General features: G+C 40.8%; 1 protein-coding gene across 1 annotated transcript; it reads right to left on the minus strand.

Annotated features, from left to right (window-relative positions):
• Nucleotides 1–228: 228 nt before the first annotated feature.
• bco1 (beta-carotene oxygenase 1) lies at nucleotides 229–7617 on the minus strand (the record flags this gene model as incomplete). The annotated part of the gene is made up of 11 exons (XM_079496399.1): nucleotides 229–419; nucleotides 576–687; nucleotides 2420–2514; nucleotides 2605–2710; nucleotides 3818–4084; nucleotides 5295–5509; nucleotides 6427–6577; nucleotides 6660–6807; nucleotides 7055–7184; nucleotides 7283–7411; nucleotides 7554–7617. The coding sequence occupies 11 exons, from the start codon at nucleotides 7615–7617 to the stop codon at nucleotides 229–231; spliced, it is 1608 nt and encodes a 535-aa protein (XP_079352525.1).
• Between the last annotated feature and the right edge of the window lie 3090 nt (nucleotides 7618–10707).

Raw genomic sequence — 10707 nt, forward strand, 5'->3', positions numbered from 1 at the left:
AATGTCTTGCAAAATATACAATAGAATAAGAGAAACACAACATAACAAATCTGTAATCAATATAAACACACCTAGATTAAATCTATATAGTGTAAATGATAAACATTTACACAAATATTATTTTAAGAACATCCCTTGTTTCCCTTTTTTGGGAAAACATCTTATATATGTATGTGTAGGCCTATCAAAGACAATATAATTCAAACAATATAATGTACAATGGTCAAACTAAAGGTGGGCTTGTTCTTCTGCTGCACCACTGTCCAGAGTTTCTTGTGGGATAAAATATCCATGCATATCCATGTGCAGCTCTGCATTGACGTATGCCCGAGCTACTTCTGTGAATGACTTCCCATCAAGCACCAGGATGAAGCCAGACTGCCCTGCGTTGGAGTTGATGACCGATGTTAAAACCACACCTGTTAAAGACAAGGGATGGTGAGTTATGCAGACGAGACAAAATCAAAATATTGAGCAGTATTCATAACATATTTGATCCAGAGTATAAAACGATACTCAAAGCAACACTCAAATGACAGCTTTAAGGTAGTTTGAGCATACTGTATGTGTCTCACCGTCATCCTCCTCCTCCCCATTTGGCTTGGGAATGAAGAGAGCCTCTGAAGGCCAGCAGTTTTCCTCGCTCCACTCAATCTTTGTTCTGGTTTCTGTGTCAAACTTCATTATCTAAATTGATAGATAAGATTAGTAGGTTGGGGCCTATTAATAGCTGACTGGTTAGACTCTAACCACCAAAGCATAAGCCATATAATTGCAGTGTTAGATTAGATTGTAGGACTGCCTGCTTACAATGTCCATCTCATTAGAGTGTAACCAAGGTAATCATGGTATAAACCTTTACACCTTGATGTAGGATCCCTTGAGCTGAAACCCATTGGCAGCATTCTTTTATCTTGAAAAGCCATGACAAAATCATGAAGACCACTTCAGGTCAAAACATGTTGGCATTGTATTAAATAATGGCTGTTCCCTCTTTTAACTTTGAGTGCCCGGATCGCCCAATTTTTTTAAATCTGATGTTGTATCCTGTCTCATCCAGGAGCACCTTTGACTATTGTGTCTCCGGTGAGCAGCACCTGGTTGCCTCATTCTTTAGGTAGGGTCCTTTCAAATATGAATGCTGTTGCACATCCAGGGAGGGAGGAGAGTTTTTTAAATACTGTTTTTTATAACCTTCTATACATTCATGAAATCTGTGTGAGTGTGTCCCCTGAACGATCAACTTAACCCATTTAGACCTGACGTCAAAATTAAAAAAATGTTGGCTCTGATAGAATATATATTCAAAATGTTGTGCCGCATTTTTACGAGTTTTCAAAAATAGCAGACCTACAAGCTCGTAGCGCGCCACTCGGTGGCGCGCTATGAGCTTGTAGATCTGATATTTTTCAATAGCTAAAGTAGAACATAATGCTTAGTTAAAACACCAAAAGGGGTTCCCGTCTAGAATGGGTTTAAACTCGGTGTGACTTCTGGACAACCGCCTATCCGACCGATTCCAGGCCGGGATTCACCCTCGGTTCTCGAGATACATGAACTACAGACATAAGTACAGAGATTATGTGCATTGATTGTAAGATATTAGGCCGGCTTCAAACCTATACACTGATTACATTACTTAAGACCATTTTCAAATTCGTTTCGGAAAAGATTGCAAATTTAACATTGAGGTGCCCACTCTTCCTAGCTGCCCACTCTTCCGTTTTTCTTTTTCTGTCTTGACTTGGTCTCGCCTCACGGCGGTCTCGGTCTCGGTCTCGACCCCTCTAGGTCTTGGTCTTGGTCTCGACCCTCCTAGGCTCGCGGCGGTCTCGTATCGGTCTCGACCCTCCTAGGTCTTGGTCTTGTCTTGGTCTCGCTTTAGGTGTCCCTTTTATGACCATATATGGAGTTCTTTATCAGGCATGCCCAAATGTGGAGTCTATGCAGATGTCAGAACCTCATTGTGATGTCAGAACAGGCCAGCTCCATATATAGAGATATAGGGGTGATCAGGTCCAGAGCTCGAATTTGAAGTCGGTGGGGCGAACGGTTCTCTGGTTACGTGGATTACAGACGTACACACGTATGTACGTACAGAGACTTGGTGCATTTATAGATAGATAGATATTGGTTAAAGATAATTTGTTTGTTTGTTTGTTTGTTTGTTTGTTTGTTTGTTTGTTACTTAAACAAGAGTACAGTATTTACTGAGAAAAGAGCTCAATCATTGGATTAAAAACATTTTTGCTAACTCTTCTTTTGTAAACTGTTCTCTACCTGTACTGTCCACAGAATACTCATATGTTTTGATCTGATCTCACCATCATCCTCTCTTTTTGTGCAAATCAGATGTGATTGTCATGATGAACACATTTGATCTTTTTGACCAATGTTACTGTTTTATATAAAATGTTACCTTTGTTGCCACTGCAGACATTTCCGCAGACGTCATGAAGACATATCGGTGCTTCTTGCCATTCTTGTCGTAGTTGATTGTGGGTACTTCTACATCTATTGGGAGTCATAAAATGAGCATCAGCACACTGCAATAGAACGTGACTTAATATAATTGTATTTCTAACTACACTGTTTTACATTTACCTTCACAAAGGACTTGTGCTTGGCAGTGCAATTTCCCATCCTTCTTCTTCACAGCACTGGCTGTGGTGTATTTGATTTTCACCAGGTCTTCTCCTACATCAATCCCCTACAGAGAATATTAAACAAATAATACATCATACAATTTAGAATTTAGGCATTTAGCAGACGCTCTTAATCCAGACCGATTTACAGTAAGCAAGAATACAAAATGGAAATACATCAAATACATAAAAATAGTCACCAAGAATCATGTAAGCTTAGCTAAGAACCTAACAGTGGAATATCTATATAATGAAACTATGGGTATACACTAAAGAAAGAGTGCTATGTCTACATAATATGCTATCTTATCATGAGGAGGCCACTTTTGCGCATAATTACGCAGATTCTCCGCGTTTTTTAGCGGATTTCACAGCAAAACACTGCCGACAGTGTTTTTTGGAGGGGTTTTGATTGATTGATTGAAAAGTTTATTAACAGTTTGCAGAATTACAGTACATTTCAAGCACAAACTCAATACAAAGGCTGTTAACTGTGAGTGGACGACCCAATTAAGCATTACACTTGTTTACAACAGGGTCCACCATGTTCAATTCATCAAAACATTAAGAGACATACAAATAGACACTTCTATATATACAGAACAGGAATTGACCCTCTCCTCATGAAACTGAGGGGGTCAATCCCCCCCGTCCCCCCCTATCTGCGTGCCAGGTGGGTCGTGACCCATAAAATGTTTATGTTTCCTACAAAGAAATATTATAACATATTATTAAAAAGAACAGTCGCAACAGAAAAAATCAAAATGTTCAAAAATCCAAACAATTCTTTAAATGTTGAAAAGCTTGTAGATTGGTTATTTTCACAACCCATTTTGGGCGGGAACCCCTTTTGGCTATCGAAAAATAGCGGATATACAAGCTCATAGCGCGCCACCGAGTGGCGCGCTACGAGCTTGTAGGTCTGCTATTTTAGAAAAATCGAAGAACGACTGACATAGAAACATAGCTTTTTCAGAAAACTGCCAGGATGTAGAAGACATTTTTAGAATCTGATCTCAGGTCAAAATGGGTTAAAGTGGTAAATCATAACGTATTTTTGTACGTTTGCGTACAAACCGGGACAGACTTTTGGGTCTTGAGCTGAAAAGTTTGGGAAGCCCTGCTCCAACCTGTGAAGGATGGCATGAATAGACCATTCTGAGAAGCCTCACCTTATCAGACTGTAGAGGGAGAGCAAATCTTTTGTATTTTGGTTTACTACTTGGGGTGCTTGGGGGGGTGCCTGGGGTGCTTGACTCTTTCAGTTTGGCCAAATAGAACGTGTCGTAAAGACTGTTATCCTCGTAGGCGATGACGTCAAAGATCACGTGTCCATCGTCTTCGAATGCGTTCACATGATGATAGACGACCATCGCTCCTGTGAAGTACTTTGTCCCCACCTCTTTGCCTGTCTTCCGATCTATGAGGTGAATCAGAGTCTGTTCAAACAAATTCAATAAAATCAATCAATTAGGGCCACAAGATGTTGATGAATATAGAGGGTATGCGCATGCTTAAAGTGATTGGCACATCGAGTGGCAAATCGAGTGGCAAAGCAACATGCAGAGTTTAAAGGAGCATTCAGTGATTTGGGTGATTTGGAGAAAAAAAACGGTCCGCCCTGGTAACAAGATGTGCACATGCACACGCTCTACAGTGAGGGAAGTACAACAGACCAACAGCACACACACCAAGGCCCGCCCCACTCGATCATGATTGGAGGAAGGCCCCTCTCATCCTGATTGGATGAAAGCTTTTCCACCCAAAGCCCAAACTGAAACTAGGGTTTTTTGACCCCAGGGGCTCACTGGGGACAGGGAGGATATGGTCAGCACACTTTATAGTAGGGAGGATTATCCAAAAAAAAATAAAAAAAATAAGTGATATTTGAATTAAGTGAAATCACTGAATATACCTTTAATATTGTTTAATGTTGTTTAATGCAATCAGATTTTTCTGTGTGGATGTCTGGGCTGTCAAGGCCAGAAAGTAGTTTTTTGCCACTCAGTAGGCGTTCCTGCATAACTTCCTGGTTTGATGATGATGTCACGTGCATACCCTCTATTGATGAATATATGCCTAGTGCAGGCATGTCCAAGGTCGATGCATTATCTTTTACTGACTTGACTTTGTTACGCTCTAAAGAACTATATGTATGACATGTCTTTTCATATGTTCAAATTGTATGGCCTCTTTGAAAATAGTTTGGACACCCCTGAGTGCAATACCTTTACCCCGGTGTTTTCTGTATATTTTGTCATGGGGTGCAAGTGATATTATTTTAACTATCACTAGTTATAGTAATAGTTATAGTAGTAGTTATAATAATAATAATAATTATTATTATTATTGTGACTGTGGCTCAAGAGGTAGAGCAGGTCGTCCAATGATCCATGGGTCGGCGGTTCGAATCCCGGCTCCTCCTGTCTACATGTCGAAGTGTCCTTGGGCAAGACACTGAATTGCTCCCGATGTGCTGGTTGGTACCTTGCATGGCTTCCGCCGCAATCGGTGTATGAATGTGTGTGTGCATGGGTGAATGTAATGCACATAAAGCGCCTTGGATAAAGGCGCTATATAAATGCACCATTTTTAATTATTATTATTATTATTATGATAAAATAATAAATAGTTGCAGCCTTGACTCACATTTTCTTCAGGACAGTATTTCATACAGCTTGCCCAGTTGACAGTTCTCATGTATGCAGTGGCCATCTTGACAATGTCCAGTTTCAGAGGCTGCTCGATGAAGATGAAGTAGTTGTCCGTCATGCCAAAGCTGTGATAGTAGCTGGGGTGAAGGAGGGAGGGGCAGGGCAGTGTGCAGATTATCTCTACATTCTTCAGTGCCGCTGAGCCTTTGTCTGATCACAAGAAAGAGCGGAAAATAACTTCAATGTGATGCTTGCAGATGTGCTATTTTCACTATTTGATAGTAACTGTATCGAAATATATATCGAGTATATCGTATATCGAAGTATATCAAAATGCGAATGGCAAATATCGTATCGTTTGACTTTGTATCGGATCGTTTTGAAATGGAGTTAATCGTTATCGAATCATTTTGAGTATTTGTACATTGTATTTAGCAATTTTAAGAAGGAAAAAATAAAAAGATATGGGTTTAATTACTTTTACATTCCATATAGCTACAATTGGTCTATCGATAAATGTGTGTATTCTCTGTGTTCATGTCAAGGCGTGGGTTTGTCCATAATGTGTTCAAATACAATGTCCATCTATTTGCCAGAGAATCACTGTGTTTACTCATTTATATCCATAATAATAAATCTTTGCCTTAAAAAGTTTCACACATATTCTACCTATTCTAGGCATGTCATTATAAGCAAACATTTGGTGGAAATAGCACATCTACAAGCTGGTCGTCAAAGAGATTTTGGTGTAGAAGGGAAAAGGGAGGGGACCAAGTAGGGACCCCTGTGGGACTCCAGTAAATTAAATACTGTAAAGGGTTTAAGTGCGTGGTTAATAAAGAGAGTAATACAGAATACTGTAGCTTGACAAGTTGTACAAGTGTTACAAGTGTAAGTGTTACAACTTGTCATAATAATGCGCTTAAATAATAAATGCATTATTATGACAAGTTGTAACACTTTTAATGTTGTAATCTCAATTGTGTTAGCATGTACAGTGGTTTATTTTTGGCTTGTAAGGCAGTGATTACTAATAATTTTTAAATTGGCACATGATAATACAATCAAGTGTTCAGGTACTGTACAGTATGGATCCTTGGACAAGTCAACAAATAACTTTTGCATACCTTTCTCACACGTGGCTGGGACTTTAAACACAGTGTATTTCGTCTTGGCCATTTGCACTATTGTAGTTCCCATGTTGTAGGTGTTTCCCTCCTTATCGTAGTGAGCATGGGATGTCACCAGATTCACAGGAAGGTATTTCTGGTAATTCACCTGGATAGGATGTGAAACGCTCTGATAAACAAATGCGGATGTCATTGCGGATACATTGAGACAACAAGCTAATATTGGTTACCTTTTCCAGAGTTTCCAAGGTCACAGGATCAATTTTGCGAATGTAATTTGTTTCAGAGGTGGCATAATACTCGTTCCCATATCTGACAAAATTATTGCCACAGTTGTCTGTGAAATCTGGAATTGTGTGATTTAGAAAGTTAATTGCCCTGAAAATGAGAAAACATTATGGTATTACTTTAGTCCGTTTATAAGAATGTATACAAAGCATGAAAGCATAAACATTACTGATGTTCTGAGTTACATCACATGCCCATGTGGGCATTGTTGTACAGATAAAGAGAAAATTGCAAAGCACAGATCTTGTTAGTGAAATTGCATTGCTAGGAAACAGAAATTGGCTATGTACCCATTTAGAATGTTTATGTGTTTGAAGGTCTATAGGGAAAGGCATACTTGGTGATGAAGCTTTTGGATGGATCTGGATAAGCCATTGTCCCCATTTCAGACACCACAATCCTTTTGGCTGCCATGTTGTCTTCATATGTGTCACTTCTTAGGTATCTACTCCTATAGATTACCCCTCCTGAAATAGAATAATAGCAGGCTACATTAGAATTCATTGAACATTTTAAAATTAAGCTTAAATGGTTGGACTTTTCATTTATCATGATGAACACCTACCATCTTTGAATGTGAAGCTGTGCATTAGAGCCATTCCATCAAACCAATGGTCATAAGTTGTCTCCCCCACAGTGAATATTCCTGGGCCGTTGCGCAACAGCGTACCTTGGAGCCAGCTGGGAATGTTGCCTAAATCAAAGAGAAAGAGCCTTAATTCTTAAAACTAATATCAGGAATTCTTGCAGGCACCGAATGTTTCTTTTGGAATGGACCCCCATGGGTTGCTGTCAGTCACTTCCGTTGAAATTCTTCTCAGTATTTTGGAATATACCTTTTACATCCGCTGTATAGGGTTCCGGCCTCTCCTCTTTATTTTTGGCGTAGTCGTATGACATATTTGCTCTGTTGTCTAGATCCAGTGTGGTATACACTACAGTACCAAGGCCACTGTTCTGCCTTATGAAGGGCTGGATAAACCACCCCCTTTTTGTAATCGACTTAGAACGATAGTCAATACGTCATATCTTATCTGTCTGTTCTGCTTTATGATGGTGGTATGGGTTAACCCATTCTGGGCGGGAACCCCATTTGGTGTTGCATTATGTTATACTTTAGCTATTGAAAAATAGCAGATCTACAAGCTCATAGCGCGGCACCGAGTGCCGCGCTATGAGCTTGTAGGTCTGCTATTTTTGAAGAATCATGAAAATATGCCTCAAATCTTTGAATATATATTATTACAGAGTGAACATTTTAACTCAAATCTTTACTTCTGGGGGTCCCTGGAACAACATATTTTCAGATGGGGGGCCGGCGGAGGCATATTACATGTAATTTTTGGGGTCCTTGACATGAAATATTGAGCACCACTGATACAGAAACATATGGTTTTTTTAAAATTTCGACGTCAGGTCTAAATGGGTTAAGGGCAGACACGAAGAGGATTCAGAAATTATTTTATATTTGCAGAACAGTGATGGAAATTTTGTTCCTTGAAAATGAACAAAATTAATGTTTACCACAATGGCATCCCTATTTGGGGCAAATGTTCAACTTTTTCTTATTTTATTTTTTTTCCGGAAATCAAAAGTCATTTGCACACCTGAATATATATCTTTCTAATCATAGATGCATTGGAGTATACACATACACAGGCCAGATAATTAAAAACACATGCACACTGTCTTATCTTACTCAATTAAAATAAAATGGTAAATGGTGCATTTATATAGCGCCTTTATCCAAGGCGCTTTACATAGATTGTGCATTACATTCACCCATTCATACACCGATTGCGGCGGAAGCCATGCAAGGTACCAACCAGCACATCGGGAGCAATTTGGGGTTCAGTGTCTTGCCCAAGGACACTTCGACATGTAGACAGGAGGAGCCGGGATTCAAACCGCCGACCCATGGATCATTGGATGACCTGCTCTACCTCCTGAGCCACAAACCTAATATTATATAACTATAATATTTCACAAAATAATATTCTTTATTGAGCAAGTGAAGACTGTGCTTTATTTAGCAAAAATAGCTATCTGTAGTTGGCTATTTTCACCATTTGTCGTACGACAATGTATATAGGGCATAAGTGGTAACCAAGCAAACATAGGATGTAAGGAATGTTAAAATGTAAGGAATGTAATGTAACAAACCTATGTTGGGCATATCACAAAGTTTATTTTAAAGGGAGGATGCACAGTATACTGTAAGTAGAACTGTGATAGAGTAGTAAATGAATTACTTGTTGCTGATAGTAGAACATTTTGACCTGGCATTATGCAAATGAACCATAATATTTCCCCACAAACACGTACAGTACATTGAATTATATTAGACTATTGACCGGTGCCCGGCTGTAGAGCACCGAGTCACTAGACCGGTGCCCGGCTGTAGAGCACAGAGTCACTAGACCGGTGCCCGGCTGTAGAGCACAGAGTCACTAGACCGGTGCCCGGCTGTAGAGCACAGAGTCACTAGACCGGTGCCCGGCTGTAGAGCACAGAGTCACTAGACCGGTGCCCGGCTGTAGAGCACAGAGTCACTAGACCGGTGCCCGGCTGTAGAGCACCGAGTCACTAGACCGGTGCCCGGCTGTAGAGCACAGAGTCACTAGGCCGGTGCCCGGCTGTAGAGCACCGAGTCGGTAACGATGGAAGTTGGAGATCCATGCCCCACCCGGCTATGCAATACCCGCTGTACCCGTGTCAGAGTACCCGTTCCATCCATCTGTCTGTGTCCCTTTTATGCCCATATATGGAGATTTCTGTATCTGTCTCTCTGTGTCCCTTTATTCCTATATATGGAGTTTCCTATATATGTGTCAGGCAGCCCAAATATGGAGTGTTGTGATGTCAGGGTCCTGTCCAGAGCCTGGACAGGGGCCTTTTGTGGCGGTTCTGGACAACCGTGTGTCCGACACCGGGAACTGCACTCCCTGTGGGGGTGTGGAACGCGTGTGTCGAAGGTACCTCACCCCCCACTTTGACAGGCTGGAATGGCTTATGGTTGACAACAGAGTACAGCATCTTGCAATAATAACAATTGATAACTCCCATCCTCTCAGCACTGAGTTCAAGCTGCTTCCCTCTGGCCTTCGCCTAAAAGTTCCAGGGGCCAAAAGCAATAGGTATAAGTTCTCCTTCGTGCCTGTAGCTATCCAGGCTCTAAATGCCGATAGGAGGAGGTAATTTGTCACCTTACTCGCCTCTATGAATTATTAATTATTTGTGTGTGTGTGTGTGTGTGTGTGTGTGTGTGTGTGTGTGTGTGTGTGTGTGTGTGTGTGTGTGTGTGTGTGTGTGTGTGTGTGTGTGTGTGTGTGTGTGTGTGTGTGTGTGTGAGTTAATGCGACTACTCACCCCATCGACTTCAGTCTTGTTGGTTCAACTCGGTTCTATTGCTGAGGAATCCATTGGATTAATGGTTCTCCAGGCACACCGGGCCCTCTCTGGGCAGACATACAGTTACATTATTAGAGGTTTTTTTATTTTTTCCACAGGCCAACCCTGCCCCATTGTACTTGTGGACTGAACATGGGAATTATGTCTTGGCATTCTACTATCTGAAGGTGGCATCTGTTTTACTCATGCATAAATTAACCTAATCTAAATAAGGCAATTTAGATTGTGATTTTACAGTTCTTTCACACAGACCGTTACTGATAACACTGCTTTACGTGGGGAAAGAGAGTCAAGAGACTCTTTATTATCATAGGTATACCTTTGTCCATGTCAAACCACAACACTCTTTTGGACAGACTTGAATGCCACGTTGGTCTCTCTGGCACTGTCCTCAAGTGGTTCAGATCCTATCTGACAGGTCGAGACTCCTTTGTAGCCCTGGGTGACCATACCTCTGAAAAGATGGAGATGTCATGTGGGGTTCCCCAAGGCTCTATCCTAGGTCCTATGCTTTTTAATTTGTATATGCTGCCACTAGGCAATGTCATCAGGAGACACAAAATTGATTTCCATAGCTAT

This window comes from Electrona antarctica (genome assembly GCF_951216825.1).
Source record: "Electrona antarctica genome assembly, chromosome: 3".
In the NCBI taxonomy this organism is placed as follows: Eukaryota; Metazoa; Chordata; class Actinopteri; order Myctophiformes; family Myctophidae; genus Electrona; species Electrona antarctica.